Source organism: Petaurus breviceps, unplaced genomic scaffold (genome assembly GCF_028583685.1).
Source record: "Petaurus breviceps papuanus isolate PSGF00001 unplaced genomic scaffold, PetGlider_PUasm1.0 220, whole genome shotgun sequence".
NCBI lineage: Eukaryota > Metazoa > Chordata > Mammalia > Diprotodontia > Petauridae > Petaurus > Petaurus breviceps.
The window spans coordinates 23046733-23064955 of NW_027185876.1; the positions used below are offsets into that span (position 1 = coordinate 23046733).

Consider the following 18223-nt stretch of genomic DNA (forward strand, 5'->3'; position numbering starts at 1 on the left):
CGTGTAACCTTGAGCAAGTTACTTAACCCCAATTGCTTAGGGGCGGCTGGGTGGCTCAGCGAGTAAGAGCACTGGCTCCAGTGTTGGGATGACCTGGAGATTGAATTCCGGGCTCAGACACTCAGCACCACACCCAGAAATAACTGGCTGTGTAACCTTGAGCAAGTTACTTAACCCTGATTGCTTAAAAAAAAAAGTATGAACAATTTCCATTCAACATGAAGGAAACATTTTCTCTAGAAACACATGACTCTATTTTCAGTTACTTGACAGTTTTTCTTCTAAGAATGGGTAGATGGCTATTCTTGACATTTTAAATTGAAAATATATTTTAGATAATACTTAAGTGGATGGCCACTATTCTAGGGAATGATTAAACAGAATGTGATACATAAATGTAATGATGGAATATTACTTTGTCATAGGACATTATGAATATGATGAATACAGAGAATTGTAGAAAGATTTGTTTGGTTTCTGGTTGGTTTCTACTCCATCTTTATTATCACTCCTCCCTCCCCCAATATGCTCATCACCAGGAAGCTCATCATCATGGAGATTTCTTTAGTTTTCCTACTCTCATCCATTTATACCCTCATTTGGCTCTGTTTTCTCTGATTGGATGTCTGGAAGGTCAGAGCAAAAGACTGCGCCCATTGCCTCCCTCCAGCCTTCATTTTATACCATTTTCTCTCCTTGATTTTGACTTTCCCATCATTATCCCCTGCCTGCTCTCCCCATGTAACTTCCTGTTATATATTGTCTTCCCTTTTTAGATTGTAAACTACTTGAAGACAGGGATTAACTCTCAGTGCTTAGCACAGGGCCTGCCATGTAGTAGGTCCTAAATAAATGTTTATTGTATTTTACTTGTTTAAACTGATACAAAATGAAGAACAACCCTAAAAACAATATGTAACAATGTAAATGGAAAGAAGAACAAAAAGTTGAAACTGAATGTTGTGAAATTATGATGACCAACTTTGGCCCCAAAGAAAGATGAGAAAGCACTTTCCCTTCTACTTTATTTAAGTAGGGTACCATGGATGTGGAACACTGCATATAAGGTCAGAATTTTTTGATATATTTGATATATTAGGGTTTTTTTTTTAAACCTTTTTATTCTTATATAAGAAGTGGTTTGGGGGAAGGGATTAGAGGGGAGTAATACATTATGTAGTAGTGGAGGTGATATAAAAACAAAATACATCAATAACAGTGATTTTGAAAAAAATATAACCTATGCTTGAATTTTACTTCCATATATCAATATACTGTAGTCTCACAATTTTACTGATTAATCTTTTCATAAACGCATGCAAATCTTTCACTTTATAGGAGTTCTCAAGATTCTTACAGAAATGTTTCTACCTCATATCAACTACTTAGCATTGGAACAGTCATTTTTTTCACAAGTATTACCAAAGGTATGACATTTATGGATAGTATTATATATTTACAAATCAAATAAAAGAAGTAAAGCTTTAAACTGAGAATATATTTGTATTTAGAATATCAACTATTAGAGAGACAGCCTTGGAGTCAGTAAGACCTGAGTTCTTATTCTGACTATGGCCCATATTAACTGTGCACCCTGGGCAAATCACTTATCCTTTCAGTGTCCCAGGGAATTAAAAAAATTATTAGCTGTTCAGTGGCAAAATTACTTTATTAGTCTATGTGCCCTTTACTTAGAAAAATTTTGATACCTCTTATTTAAATAACCAGATGAAAATTCAAAATTCAAGATTGATAATGTAATTAAATTAGTTTTGTTTATCTCATGTATTTTAATAATTGTGAAATTCCACAAGTATTTAAAATGAATCCTTAAGAACAACAATTTAAAAAGCTGGAAAATTAGGCAAATTTAACCAGTGGACACATTTAAGTTCTCAGAAATTGCCTTTGCTCCAAAAAGCATGGCAGTAAATTTGTAACTTAAATAAAGATTTTATATATAATTATCTTTAATATAGCTGTAATGTTCAAAGTAACCTCTTTAATACTGTTTTGAAATCTAAATTTTTTTAACAGTCATCACTTTCTTTGTTTTTGTTCCATACTCTGGTCCCATTAGTTCATTTTGAGAGATAATAGTGCAAATGTGAGGCCATGTTCTTAAGCCTAGCCACAATATCCTATGAGAAACTATTACATAACCCATTCTGAGCATCCAGTGCTGATCAGCTATTTTGAGAGAGAGAGAGAAAATATGTATGTATGTGAAATAGGAAATCGAATAGGATAGTTGGATAGATAGCTTGGCAAAAGCTTATTTACCATTATTAGAGAAAAACAACTTTGAATGCATATCTTCATTATGGTGAACCAGTAGAAAAACCAGCACTTTTAATTTCTCCATCATAAATTGGATTTTAGAAAATTGGTTTTCTGCGTTATATAGAAAACAGATGGCTTAGTATTGCTAGGGTAATTTCAGATTCTGTGTTTGTTCTTAGGAGTTGTAGCAGTATGTAATATTTTTCTAAATTCTGGAAGTTGTCAGTGTTACATAAATAGACAAAATCAAAGTATTCTGTTTTATGTTCTTTTAAAATTGAGTCATTTTCTAGAGATTTCTGTTATTCAGTACAAATTTCTTTGCCTCCACAGACTGTAAAATTATTTGATGATATGATGTATGATTTATCCAGTCAGGCAGGAGAGTTATCAAGCCAAAATTTAGAACTCCAGGCTACACTAAGGAATATTTTACAAGTAAGTAAAATCCTTTTGGTTAAGGGGAGAAGAGTTTAAAAGAATATGTACATAAGTCAACAAGTCAGCAAGCATTTACTATATGCCAGACACTGTGGTAAGCACTGGGAATACAAATAGAAGCCAAAAAAAGACAGTACCTGACTTCAGGGTGCTCACATTCTAGTAAAGGAAGATAGTACATAAAAGGTGGTTGAAAATCAAGGCAAGTGGGGTGGGGCATGGAAGAGGAATCTGGAAAGGCAGTAGCACAGCTGAGAGGAGTGAGCTTAGGCCTAGCCTAGGCCTTTCCTCAAAATGGAACTCACAAAGGATGGGCCACAGGGATCTTCTAGGGTAAGAATACTACAGAGAAAGCTTCCAGATAAAAATGCTTTTCAGCACTGTAACTATTTTGATGCATATTCTTTATGTATTACTAATGACCAATAGCACCAATACAAAGTTTGAAATTTAGTTTCTAGAGATTGTAAATATCAGTACAGAAATGCTTGACATCAAGAATTCATAGTTGTACATTATATGTATTCTCATTTCTCTGTATATATCCTGAAGTTAATCTCATATTTTCTTATTTGTATATACTTTCCATTACCTGCTCCCTTCCCCCAGTAGAGTGTAGTCTTATTGAGGGCAAATTTTTGGCTTCATCTTCTTGGGCCCTAGCATAGCCCCTTGAAAATAGGAGAGATTTAATAGTGTTTGTTGAACTGGATTCCATTTGTCCTACGTTGCCTGAAAAAAGAATGATATAATATAGCAAGACCAACTTGAAATCTACATGCATATTTAGAGCACTTATTATTTAATGTGTTTCCTTATTTCTAGTCAATGGTGCAGCTCTTAGGAGCCCTTAGAGGATGTGTACAACATGTTTGTACTCTGCAGAAATCCATAGTTCTAGAGAATATACACAGCCTCCCCTCTTCAGTCCTTCATGTAATCAAGAGCACGTTTGTACATTGCAAGGTGGGTAGGCACTAGATTCTTGGAATATTACAAATGGAGTTGACTGATCTGCTAGGGAAAATGGGGACTTGGCATTTTATATAACCAGGCCAAATCAGACGCATGCCTCATGGGATACCTTTATGTCCTTTTGTTTTGTAACAAGCTGGTTTTTTGAGGGGGTTGGAGGGCGGGGAGAGGGTGGGATGGGTTTGCATTTATGTTGACTAAAAAAGTCATTTCATTAAAAATCTCTTTGTTGTGAAAAAGTGATAGGGATTTATGTTTAGCTATAGATATATTCTGATAGGAGAAAATGAATCAAGAGCATTTATTTCTAAAGCAAGAAGAGTTCTAAGCCTGGGGTCCATGGGCTTGGATGGGAAGAATAATTACATCTTTATTTCAACACACTGTAATTGGTTTCCTTTGCAGTCCTGTGTATTGTGTTTTTATATATTTAAAAGCATTCTTAGAAGGAGCCCATAAGTTTGACTAAAGTGCCAAATAGGTCTATGATGCAAAAAAAAAGGTAAAGAACCCTTGCTCAAAAGGAGATAGCTGGTCCTTCCTTCATTTATAACTACATTCCAGGTAGCTTCAGTAGTCCTAGAGCTGATAGAGACCGTGAGGCAATAGGCCACAAGGAAAATCAAACAGCCTGACAGTTTTCATTTTTTCATTTCATTTTATTCTCTGGAGGTCATAGATACCAGTACAATAATTACATTATCTGTTGTCCCTTTCATTTTCTATATAAGCAGCCTAACTCCCTTTTCGTTGATGTATTCCACTTTCATTTATACTCACCATATATATTTTCATTGTCTTTTGGGTCATCTGCAAATTTGATTATTCTAAATCATATTGTATGATTTACAGCTTGCTTATCATCACTGGGAAAATGGGTGTTAAAAAACTGGGCTTTTGTGCTGACAGCTCGAGCTCATTAAAAACACTGCGAAATAAATATCTTCGCCCAATTTTTAAACTCTGGACCTATGAAACATAACACATTACACAATACCACTAAAAAAGAACATTTTGTTAGTGGGGAAAAAAAAAGCCAAGTGCTTTCAATCACTAGCAGGATGCTAGGGAGAGACTAGAGGTGATGTCATTCCTTTTACCAGTGCTGGTCAGCCCCTTCTCCATAACTTACTGTCTAGAAGCAACTCCTCAGGGTCATCCAGCCAATGTGTATCTGTGGCTAGCTTGAACCTAGGTCTTTAGCCTCTGAAGCTAGTCTTTTGTCCACTACATTAAATCACCTCTAGCTGGCAAAATGAATTTGGAACCAACCTTTTCTCATTTGTTTTCTCTCTTTTGTTTACTTGTAATCAGAATAGTGACTCTGTGTACTCTGGACGATTACACCTGGTTTCAGATCTTCTTCAGGCTCTTTTTAAGGAGGCTTATTCCCTTCAGAAGCACTTAATGGAACTACTTGATATGGTCTGTATGGACACTTCCATGGTATACGAAGAAGATATTTCAGATATGGTATCAGGTGTGTAGACAAAATTTGTCCATTTATATTAACAGAGTAAAGTTAAGTTTTATATGACACCCGTCCCTACCACTGTAATAAAGGTAATTGTTTCTTTAGACCCTCTCTGTAAGTATGAATACATTAAATATCATTGGATAATATTTTAAATTTATTTTTCTTGGCAATAAGTGATCATTGGTGTATTTCATTTAATTCAACTCCTATGTAGAGAACCCTGTGAAAAGTTCTGGAAACATGCAGAGTTCAGGTAAGACACAGTCCCTGCCTCCATAGAAGAGGAACAGGACATATCGTAGACTATAATGCCAAGAATATAATAAGTATGTTAGGGTGATGCAAACAAATTTCATGCTACATGAGGCATGAAAAAGGAAGGCATTCGCTGACTACAGAGGCTGGGAGGGAGTAGGGAATGCTTAATAGAGGAGCTGGCATCTGGGTTGGACTTTAAAGAACTGGTAAGAATTTAACGGGGCAAGACGATGACCATTCCAGGCATAAAAACAGCCTTGACCAAAATGGGAGAATCAGGGATAGATAACTTTTTCAAGAAGTTTGTCACTGAGGAGAGAAATGAGGTAGTAGCAGAGTGGGGCAAGTGATCAAAACAAAGGATGTGAGATAGATAGAGATAGAGGAGAGGTTAAAACTATTTAAAAGAGAGGATGTGAAAAAAGAAGAAAAGAAACAAGTATTTATCAAGTGTGTGCTTTGTTCCAGGCATTGTGCTGAACACCAGGGATGCAGATACAAGCAAAAAAGGCAATTCTAGCTCTCAAGCAACTTAACGTTTTAGTAGGGAAAGACAACACACAGAAGGAAGCTGAAAAGTGGAGGGGAAGGGGAGATGAAATCATCTGACTAGGTAGTATGGTTTTGAAGTCCAAAAGTCGGGGATAGAGACCACAGGGAATGAAGGCTGGCCAGTCTAGACCAGAACATGAAGGCCTCAGGAGGAATTTTAGGGTGATGGCTAGTGAAAAATCAATGTGACAGAAGTTAGGGTTAAAACAGGGATTCTTAACCTGTGACCTCTAACTGAAATTTAGAGTGTTATTCAATTATGAATGTCAGTGACAAACATTCTGAAAAAGCTCCATAGGCTTTTCTAGACTTCCAAAGGGGTCTTTGTCAAAAAAAAAAAAAAAAAGATTAAGAACCCCTGTTAAGTATTATTTTGAGGAGACCCAACATTGTCAGAGAATGACCTTATAATTATAGATGAATGAATATAATTTCATAATACCACCATTTAGGACTAGCCATTCCTCAACTAGTCCATGCTCCAAGGACTAAGGAAAATAATATAAGTGAGCAGCTAAGAACATAGAATGAGTTAGTACTTGGGAAAGGAGGGACATTGCATGAATGGTACAGACATTAGGTTTATTTCTTTTTCTGCTTATGTGATCCTTTCTACTTGGGGTTGTTCCTTATTAAATACTCTTGAGAATAAGGTTTTGAGATGCAGCCTGGAGTTGATGGTAGAGGGCTGGCCTTGTAGTCAAGACAATATGAGTTCAAATCCTGCCTCTCACAGAGGGAGACCCTGGGCAAATCACCTAGTGTCTCAGGGCCCCAGGCAACTTTAAACTGTGTAACTGTTGATCTGCCTTGATAGAGGTTCATAGAGGAGCTACTTGTGCCAATGAAATCAGAGTTCAGTCTAGACAAAAGAGAGAGAGAGAACTTTTATTATTTTAGTATATTATGAGTTAAGGGATAATTAAGAACTGCAGAGGAGCTAAGAAAAAGCTGTTTTTGTCTCCCCTTTCCTTAAAAATTAGTTGCCTAGAGTTGAAAATTTTAAATAAATATAAAATTGTAAACCAATTGTTTTATGTAGTCTTAACTACTTTTTATTTTTTGGAGGGCAATTGGGGTTAAGTAACTTGCCCAAGGTTACATGGCTAGTTTCTTTGTGTGGGTGTTAAGTGTCTGAGGCTGGAACTGAACTCAGGTCCTCCTGACTCCGGGGTCAGTACTTTACTCACTGCACCATCTAGCCGCCCCTGTCTTAACTACTTTTAATGTAATAATTGGTGAGCTTTATTAGCAGATGCTTTTTACTAGAATAGAAACTCACCCAGTAAGTAAGCTTATGTTTAATGATTATTCTACTGCCTTTTTTTTTTTTGTAGTTATTCATTCAGTTTTGGATATCTGCTCTGTTATTTCTGATATGGACCAAGCTTTTCATGCCAACACTTGGAAATTTATAATTAAGTATGTATTTTGTTCTTTGTATATTCCATGTTCCATGTTTTTACTTATCTATAAGATATATTAATTAAATAGTTTATGAAGAATTTTTTAATGTCTCCTTCAGGTGCTTTCCCCATCAATCTTTGTTGTCATTCTTTCCTTCCTCCTTATCTACTGTCTAATTTTCCCATGTCAGCAAAGATGATCAAATCTCCTCTATCTTTAAAAAGTTTTCCTTTGATCCTTGTATCTCTTAGGTGAATGTCCTTTGTTTCTCTTCCCTTTCACTGCTACATTGCTAAAAAGAATAGTCTATACTTGCTTCCTTAAATTACTCACCACCTTCGAGGTTTGGATTTTCAGTCTTCTTTTGATTCTTCTTCCTCTCCTCCATGTCTAATTCCCTAAATCCCACCTGTTCCACTTCCACAGGATCACTTGTATCCATTCCCACTTCTCCAGTGATGTTGCCATCATTCTAATTTAGGCACTTATCACTTCTTGCCTGGACTACAGATCTTTTTTTCTCCAATCCATCCTTCACAAAACTACCAATATAATTTTACTAAAACACTAGTCTTATTAGCATGTCACTGTCCTGTTTAAGAAACTTCAATGCCTTCCTATTGCCTATGTCAACTGGACCTAACTGACCTCTAACCTGTGGATGGCTAGAGTCAAACAGAGTGGGCTAGAGGCAGGAGAATCAGGAATAAAACAGAAGTTTAATTTCAAAGCTTACAAGCAAGGAGGCAAATTAGACACATGTGTGGGCCCCCCTCTTTGCCACGTCCCACCCCCCCCACACACACACTGGGGGAACATGCTCTAGTGTGGCCAGATCTCAGTACTTATAGCAGTGGCTATGCAACAAACTGTAGCCCTGATAATGAAGGGTAACAGCAACAATGAGCCAAGTTTGATTCATAACAGGGCTTCATAACCAAAATTTGTCCAGTGCTTATGTGAGCTTAGAGAAGACCCAGTGTTGGACAAAGCAATACAGTAATTATATGAAATAATTCTTGGATTTTGCTGTGACAGATCATCCAGAGGGTGAATGGAAAGGATTATTGTTATGCCAACCTACTTGCTGGGCCTTAGCTCTGGAAAATAGGGGGTCTCCTAATAGTATCTTGACACCTGTCAAATGGCATACAGACTCCATAGCCTGGCATTTAAGGCTGGCTTCCAGGATCTAATTCCAGATTGCCTTTTTTAGTGCCTCCTACTCCCTTTCAGGAACTCCACATTCCAGGCAAATTATCTTGCCCACTAGTCCCCAAATTCAGTATTCCACCACCTGCTGCATTCTGTATGTACAATACATCTCCAGACCCTGGATGCTACTTCTTGTCTAAACTTTCTCTTGCTTTAAGGCTTGGGCACAGTGGGCCTTCATTACCTCAGCTAAAAGTGTCCTTGCCCTTATATACATTTGTCTAAAACCTTTTGTTTAGACCTCTCTCCCTTGTTTTCATTTTGCTTTATTCATCCAGGTCCTGCCATGTGCCCCACACTGTACTCCCACTTATTCATTTTCAGACCCTTTGTAAAATTTAAACTCCTTGAGAGTAGCTACTGTCTCATTTTTCAACTTTATAATCTTAGTGGCTCATACTTAATAACACTTAATAAATATCTGTTGAAATTACTTAAATTTTCCTATCATGCTTTCTGGCACTATCCCTTTATGGGATTAATCCTGCCTTAGGAAAAACTTAATTCTCTTTATCTTCTCCCCTTTCCTCCAACTCAAGTTTGAGAGTATTGGTTCCTCTCTCTCTGTGGCAGTGAAATAACAGTTTGTCTATTGTTCCTAAACCAAATTCCAGTGGGGAAAAAAAATTACAGAAATAGGTAGAATTTTGAGACTATAATATAATATAAAAATTAACATGTATTTTTAACAGTCAAACCAGTGATTTTTAAATGATTTTAAAAATTAGCATTTAGTCACTGTTCTTCAATAATATTTATGTATCACCTATCATAGTTTTGTAAAAATTAAAGAATTGATGAAACTTTCAAATGTCAGTTAACTATTCTCTGACTTTTCCCTTTGTGCAGAAGTTAAAGCTTAATGTACTCTTTTAAAATTACAGGTACTAGGGAATCAGATATTTAAGGAATATTTACTAGGGTGCTAGCCACTGTACATTTGCTTTAATTCAACAATTTTACACTTATTCAATGCCTGCTATATATAAGATGTTGTATTAAGCCCTGGTGATGCCAAGACAAAAATGAAATAGTCCTTGCCCTCAAAGAGCTTATATTGCACAGGTAAGTGCAATGCAAGGCCAATTAAAGGAGAGAATACTAACCACTGTGGTATGTGCCAGAAAGTCTGGGAAAGCTTTGTGGAAGAGGTGACACCTGAGCTAACCCTAGCATCCTGAGATGCAGGGATGAGGAAAGAGTATATTTCAGGCTTGGGGAATAACTCATACAAATGCATGTTCCTGGGAAATAATGCCAGTTTGAGGAACCAGTCCCATTTGACTGAAATGAAGTTAGAATACTTCATGAAGTAGGAGTAGCTAGGAAAAAAAAAACCTGAACTCTTGGTTTTTGAACTACTGGTCAAGCCACGGCTCAACCAATAAACTACCCAAGAGGGGAAAAAAGTCTGGAAATGTAGGTAGACAATAGATTCTGGTGAACTTAAAATGCCAAGCTAGGGAATCTATATTCTAGAGTAAGTGAAGAACCACTAAAGAGAATTTTTTTTTCCCTCAAGGTCTGATTTATGCCTTAGGAATGTGATTTTGGCAGCTGTGTGGAAGAATTTGGATTACAGCAGTTTCTTTGTTCATTAACCTTGATAATTCTCCTTTGAAGCAGCAGAGGAGAAACAATCCAACCATCTTTGGAAAAATAAGAGACTTAAGATCTTAGATGGGTGACTCCATGTGCCTGTTTGTTTGGTGTGGGTGAGCATGGGCATCTTTGTGCTGATTCATACCTGTGACCCTGTTTCCTAATTCTGGGTCTCTGAAGAGACAAGTTTTTATGACCAAAAGGTTACTGTGTAAGGTTTTATTTGTGCTAATCACCTGCTGAATTTCTTTCTCCAATTAGGCAGAGCATTAAGCACCAGTCTGTGATAAAGAGTCAGTTGAAACACAAAGATATAATTGCTGCCTTATGTGAAGATGTTCTCTTCTCCTTCCATTCTTGTTTACAGTTAGCTGAGCAGATGACACAGTCAAGAACACAGGTAAAACCTACTCTGATAAAAGATACTTAATTTAAACAATAAAAAAACCTTTTTCTGTGGCAGTAAATGAACCATATTTTTACTGTGGAAGTCATTTAAAATTTAAATTTTCTTAAACTAGGTAAATGTAAAAGTATTTCCACCTGAAAATGCTTTCAGAGGTCCAATTTGGGATACAGGAACACACTTCATTAGGAGTAGGCTGTCCCTTTCCTCACATCTGCTGGGCAGTGGAAGTAGATTCCTGGTGCGAGGCCTCTGTTGGAGAATCCAGTGAACCAAGGCTTGAAGGACTGTAGATAAAAGATTCAGGGTGGCTTTGGAGAGGGGGTATGGAGAGATGGTAGAAATGGAAGGGGGATGGAGCTAGAAAAAAGACTTAGGGGAAGGTAGAAGGCCTAAAGAAAGAAGAAATGTCATAAAGACCAGTGTTTTTTGTATTGCTTCTTGTCTTTGCCACACCTGTGTTGGTGGCGATTAGGAAAGAGATAAACTATGGGGATCCTCCAGTGGTGTCAGAATGGGAATTTCCTCCCTTTCTATTGTGCATACCTGAGAATGGAGCAGTGGAATTTGAGAGTTTTTAGAAGGAATAATGGTAGGAATCCTATGACAGCAGGAAGATTGGGCTTCTCTTCTTGCCACCACCCACTGATACTTGGCATTGGTTATAACCTGTGGTTATATTTGGATTCAGGAAAGATGGGATTGAGCAGGGTTCTTTGTCACTTCACCTCTTGCTACCACCTATTTGCCTACCATCATAGACCATTCTCCATTGTCTGAATATCGATCATAGAATTTTTGAGCTAGAAGAGATCTTGGAGATAATCTATTCTAGTCATTCTCTTTTCATTTATATAAAAGGAAAGAAACCAAGGCTAGTAGATTTTGTTATTTATTGAGACCTTGCAATTAGTGTCATAATAGGATTGAATTCTTTTTTTCTGTCTTCCAGGCCAGGCTCCACACTATATATGAAAACTTAACTGTTATTAATTAAGCTATTTTATTTTAAATCTCTGCATTTATTTAGTGCTGTTAAATATGACAACCATTACCCCTAAATAGGGCTTTACATCTTTCCATTCAGAGTACTAACACTAAATTTGCATTACCCCTTGCAGTTCACTATGAAGCTTTATTTAGGAGCCAGTGATTTTCAAGTGTAGCTTTTCCCATTAACTTTTAAAATGTTTGTATTTTGGGGCGGCTAGGTGGCACAGTGAATAAGAGCACCAGCCCTGTAGTCAGGAGGACCCGAGTTCAAATACAGCCTCAGACACTTAACACTTACTAGCCATGTGACCTTGGTCAAGTCACTTGACCCTAATTGCCCTGCCCTCCCCCCTCCAAAAAAAGAAAAGAAATGTGTGTATTCTTTGTTCATGTTACTTAGGCAAATCTAGTAGAAAATTCCTATTCCTTGGAATACTTTAAATTCTAGGTATCTTCACTAAGAATTGAAGCATAATTTTAAAGATAGTCTTTTTATAAATATTTTTCTTATTATCTTTTCTTCCTTCCATTTTAATTTTTTAACAGGATAGTGCTGACAACAAATTATTCCATAAAAGAGTTAAATTATGTCGTTTCTTTGCCAATTCCCTTTTGCACTACACTAAGGTAAGGTATATTTTTGGTTCTAAATGGTTATGTTTTCATTCATTTCTGTCCTAAAAAAAATTTCTTTCAATTGATCATGACTAGCATGACACAGTAGATAAAGCACTGGACTTGGAATCAGGAAGACCTAGGTTCAAATCCTGCCTCAGATAATTACTGGGTTTGTGGTTTCTGGTCAAAACACTTAACTTCTTTCATCTGTAAAATGAGGGACCTAGACTCTATAGTCCTAAGATAGTTTTCCTTCTAATTCTAAATCTATAATCCTGTGACCCTCATATGTTTTTATGTTGTATTCTGTTAGATATAAAACTTCTTTTGAAGGATGTAGAAGAAATAAAAAGACATTTCAGCCTTCAAGGAACCTATGGCCTAGTAGGGAAGACAAAATTTTAACATACATGAAAAAATGTATTCAATAGAAAATGGTTTAAAAATTAATTTTTAGCTCCCTTTCCCCCCTTTTCCATTTCTCTACCACTTTCACTGCAGCAGCAGAAGGGAACCACATGGAACAGCAGGGGAGTCCTTTTTTTATTTGTCTTTGTATCAGTGGTTGGCATAGTTAAATCATTCATCACCAAGTAACCAGATTATTTATTGGTGATGTACCTCTTTGTATTTAGCCAGGCTGAGACAATCTATTCCTAAAACCATATTCAAAGATTCCTAGCATGATAGAACTGCCAGAGCTTGCACCCTGCAGCCTATTCTTTTTAAGAACCCAGGATACTCACCTATGATGAGGTGGAGGAAAGGGCTTGGTGGAAGAAACAATGTAAAACAGCTGCGATTGTGATAGGTTGTATAGTAATAATCCTAAATATAGTGAAAGTTGTGAAGGAAAAATGAGTACTGAAATAGTCAGGAAAAGCTTGAAGGATGGGCAGTATTCAAACTGAATTGATTTAGGGTCGAAGAGAGCTTTCTAGGCAAGGAGAATAACCCAAGTGACATTTTGGAGGTAACGAGCATGGCACAGTGATTGTGGGACATAAATAGAACAGAGATTATGCCAGAGAGTAGTAGAAAATAAAGTGGGAAGGTAAGGTGTTGAGCAGCTAGGTGGTGCAGTTGATAGAGTGAAGAAGATTAGAGTTCAAATCTGGCCTACAACACTAGCTGTGTTACTTAACCTGGGCAAGTCATGTAACCCTCTTTGCCTCAGTTTCCTCATCTGTAATATGAACTGGAAAAGGAAATAGCAAACCACTCCAGTATCTTTGCCAAGAAACCCCAAACAGGGTCGTGAAAGTTGGACATGACTGGAAAATGACTGAACAACAACAGGTTAGGTGTGGTTAGATTATTATGGATGAGCATGGAAGCTAAGCACAGGAATTTCAATAATGCTGTAGGAAATAGAAAAAAATGTGACTTATTAAGCAGGGGAGTGACATGATGAGAGTGGTGTTTTAGGAATATGCATACACACACACACACATATATACCTTTACAATATGAATCCGTCTCTTTCCTCTTCTCTCCCTTCAAGATCTCATCTTTGTGGATATATGTTTTCTTTCTAAGAGATCTCATCTTTCTGTATATATGCCCACATACACATTCATATACAGCTTTAGAGTCATCTTCAACTTTTCACTTCCATTGATTCCTGCTGCACCAACCCCCCTTCCAACCGAATCATTTGCCAAGTTTTGTGGACCCCATCTCAACATCTCTTTCTCTATAGATAGATAGGTGTGCATATATAGGTAGATATGGAAACATATATTTGAGAGAGAGAGAGATGTAGAGGAGGTGGGGTCCACATCTGTCTGCCTGCCTATCCATCTTCCTGTCTAGGGAAGAATAGCAACCAATGTTGGAGCTTTTGGGGGCTTAGGAAGCAAGGAAGGTAAAGAGGAGCCATAACGAGAAGTGTCATTTTGTGCAAGAAATTGTTTTAGTGCTATTTTTTCATCTTGATTATTGTTGTCTTGGTTTACTCTTCCTGTGACTCTTTCCTTCTGACTAAAGAATAACTATTTGGTAATTGAGTCCAGTATACTTCCTTCCTGTATTCTTTTTTGGTTGGAAATTCCTGAACACTTGCCAGAGATTGTCACACAATGTATTCCTATTTAGCATTCTGGGCAGGCCACCACCCTGGATTGGGCTATGTCCCCTAGTCTGTTGTTTTAGCCCTAGGGTCCCTACAGTTTGTTATTATCTCAGTTCCAGCAATTGGGACCTTTGGGAGAAGATACTGTAAGGTTAGAAAAACTACTGCCTTAGGGCAGCTAGGTGGTGCAGTGAATAGAGCACTGGCCCTGGAGTCAGGAGGACCTGAGTTCAAATGTGGCCTCAGACACTTAACACAAAAACTAGCCGTGTGACCTTGGCCAAGTCACTTAACCCCAAATGCCCTGCCCTCCCCCCTCCAAAAAGCAGAAAGAAAGAAAGAAAAACTACTACCACTGAACTACAGTCCATTATGTCCTCACTTTGTTAGCAGTTTAACATTTAGAAAAATCATAAGGATGACAACACCCTATGATTATCTTTATTCTATTTTTAGTTAATCTTTTAATTGGAGACATAAATCTATCTGTTTACAATGCATTGAAGTGGAAAAACTTCTGTATTTTGTATCTAATTAAGAATTCTTGTATCTTAGTCTCTTTTCTCTGACTCTTTTTTATTCCTTATGCAACAAATCTACAATTGAATTTTACTTCACATTTTGATTTTAATGTGTTTATTAGTATCATTCATATGTATTAAATATGTAAATATTGAAAATGAATAGGTTATTTTTTAAATTTTAGGAATTTCTTCCTTTTCTCTCTGATTCCTGCTGCACACTACATCAGCTCTATCTTCAGATACACAGGTAAGGCAGAGAAAATTGCATGATTATTAAAATACAGATGTACCATTTGAAAAGTAGACCTGAGTTTTCTCATTTGTACAACAAGGGTATTAGATTTTGTGACCACTAAGGTCCTTTTCATCTTTAAATCTGTGATCCAATTATCCTAAGAACTAGCCAAACTTAGATTAGGCTTCAAAACACTATGTATCATTTAAAATTAGCCACTGTCATCTAATTTTTTTCCTGTCATCATCTTTTCAGTAAATTTCATTTGCTTAAAATAATGGGATTTGTAAGTTCCTTAATGGTTCTCTGTTGGATTTTATTAAGTCTACTGCATTGAGTTCAATGATAGATATGATAATGATAGGCTTTAATAAATAATATAATGCTGGTATGACCAAAATCAGAAATACTATGTAGTATTATGTAAATAGTTAATATTTGCAACTTGTGTCATAGTCTAGTAGTTTTTAATTTATCTTTAATGATGTTATCAAGTGTTGTTAACACCACTTAATAGAAGAAAAAATTAGATTATAGAGATATAAAGTTGTTTGTCTAAGAATTTAAGAGTTTTGACAGTCTGTCTACTTGATAACCAAAATAAACAGCTCGTGAAAAAAAATTAGTCAATTAACTGAAAAAAAAAATTCAATTGTTTTAGTTGGGTAATCAAAGCCCGGATTAGTAGAGCTGTATTACCTAAAATTAGACATTGCCAGCTTTATTGATATCAAGTATGTCTTTGTTACTATTGTCATACAATAGACTAATTTCTCCACAGTACTGTCAGGTTCATCACAATTAAAATAACTTTTTTAATAAGATGTGATTAAGTTAAAAATCTGACTTCATGTAGATTTTATTTAAAATACAATTTGTAATTCCAGTAACCGAAAGTAAAAGGTTCTATTTATATTGTAGTAGAGTATATTTAACATCTTTTACTTTACCCTTCTCCCTACTTAGACTTTATTCCACCATTTCCTCTAATTTTCTATCCCCATTGTTTGCCCCTGTGGTTCCTTCCTATATCTCTAGAATATTGGTTCAGGACAACATTGTCCAAATAACAGTCTTTTTCAAAAGGATCCTATCTGATTCTCACCTTAGCACCTGAGAAAAATTACATATACACATCCAGAATCCCACCTCTCACATTAGTTCCCCTCACATATCCCATCACTTGTCCCTGGACTAGTCCAAAAAGATATTGGTGGATACTTTTACCTCAATCTCAGTCTGCCATCCCTGGTTCCAGGGACAACATTCTTTCCCTAAATAAATTCAGTTGCTTTCTCATTCAGTAAAGTGCTCTCCTCCATCATCCTCAATTCTTTACTCACATTTATCTCCCCCACATCAAGTTGCCAGGTTTTGTGGACCCTGTCTCCTCAGCATCTGTCTTCTGTCCTTCTTCTTTCTACTTATACTATAGTCATCCAAAGTAAGTCCTCATCATCTCTTGCCTGGGTAATTGCAATAGCCTCCTAATTGGTTTCCACGCGTTTGGTCTTTCTCCTTTTCAATCTCCACACAGCTGCCAAATTAGTATTCCTTTTCTGACTCATTATTCATATCATGCTTCCTAACTGGTTATGCCACAAATCTCCTCCTGCAATTCTCTCTCTGTACTCTTTCAGTGACCTCATTACCTCCTATGAATTTAGTTATCACCATGCTGATAACTCCTAGATATATCTCCTCTGAATTTCAGTCCTTCATTACCAGTTTTCTGTTGGGCATTTCCAACTGGATAGCTCAGATACATTTCAAATCTAACTTGTTCAAAACAACTCATCATATTTTTCCCAAACCCTCATCTTTTCTAAACTTACCTGTTTATGTGAAAGGCACCACCATCTCCACAGTTTGTCTTTGTTGTTGTTCAGTCAGTTCACCTCTTCATGACCCACCCCACTTGAGGTTTTCTTGGCAAAGATCCTGGAGTGGTTTGCCATTTCCTTCTCCATCTCATTTTACAGATGAGGAAACTGAAGCAAACAGGGTTAAGTGACGTGCCCAGGGTCACACAGTAAGTTTCTGAGACTGGATTTGAACTCAGGGAGATGAGTCTTCCTGACTTTAGGTCCAGCACACTATCCATTATGCCACCTAGCTGCCCAGCATTTGTAGCCTAGGCTTTATCCTTGACTTCTCACTGTCACCTACCACCTATGTAGTCAATTGCCAGATCTTACCATTTCTTCCTTTACAATTTCTTATGTTTCTAGCCCTTCTCTTTATTCATAAAGATTTTTTAATTCAGGATCTTATCACTTTTTGCTGGTTTATTGCTACAGCCTCTTAATTGGTCTCATTGCCTCAAGTTTCTCTCCATTCCAGTTCATCCTACAGACTGCCCAAAGTAATTTTACTTGAGCACATATCTGACTGTGTGACACTCTGCCCTCCCCCCACCCCATTTGCCCTGGTCTCCCCCAGTTCAGTAAATTCCAGTGACATTAGTTATTGGTGTTTGGATAAAATATAAATATAAAATAAAAATAAAATAAAATATAAACTTGTTTATATTTTTAAAAGCCTTCCCATATAATTTCGACTTGTATTTCTAGCCTCACTTTATATTATTCCCCCCTCTTGCACTTTGTGATCCAGCTAAACCTAGACTTCTTTCTCTTCGTTACTCCTGTACTATACTCCTCCTGTCTCCATGTTTCTTTACTGCTGATCCCTAGGCCTCAAGTGTACTCCCTCCTTACCTCTGTCCCGCTTCCTTTAAGGCATAGTTCAAGCACCATCACCTTCCTGAGTATTTCTTAATACCTCCTGTCTGCTAATGCCATTCCTTCCAAACTACCTTGTGTTTCATTATCTTCTTTCAGAAACCTGTGGTACTTTTGGTTGTGTTTCTTACCCCTCTCCCACCCTTGTTTTTCTTATCGCTCGTTTCCTAAGTTTCTCTCTCTGATTCTGATTTCCTTGGGGTCTGGATCTCAAAGTATCTCAGCCTCCTTCCTCCCTGGGCAGTTCACAGTTCATCAGCCTAGGTCTCCTCTCCAGCCGACTTTTGAATAGTCACAACTGATCTCAGGTGGATGCTGTGCACTTTCTCTCAGTCTTGGTTGAGTTCTTCACAGTATCTCTTCCCCCTCCCTTCTCTCTCTCTCTCTCTCTCTCTCTCTCTCTCTCTCTCTCTCTCTCT

The 18223-nt window shown here is 37.1% G+C and overlaps 1 protein-coding gene across 3 annotated transcripts in view; it reads left to right on the top strand.

Annotated features, from left to right (window-relative positions):
- Positions 1–18223, top strand: part of FIRRM (FIGNL1 interacting regulator of recombination and mitosis) — a 72743-nt gene that overhangs the window by 6438 nt on the left and 48082 nt on the right. For 2 of the 3 annotated variants that reach the window (XM_069094745.1, XM_069094746.1), the window contains exons 3-10: positions 1339–1427; positions 2617–2721; positions 3550–3690; positions 5014–5179; positions 7324–7408; positions 10472–10610; positions 12156–12236; positions 15008–15072. In XM_069094745.1, the coding sequence (XP_068950846.1) occupies positions 1339–1427; positions 2617–2721; positions 3550–3690; positions 5014–5179; positions 7324–7408; positions 10472–10610; positions 12156–12236; positions 15008–15072 (871 nt within the window). The remainder of the gene's footprint in view (positions 1–1338; positions 1428–2616; positions 2722–3549; positions 3691–5013; positions 5180–7323; positions 7409–10471; positions 10611–12155; positions 12237–15007; positions 15073–18223) is intronic. The other variant, XM_069094747.1, reaches the window with a different exon arrangement.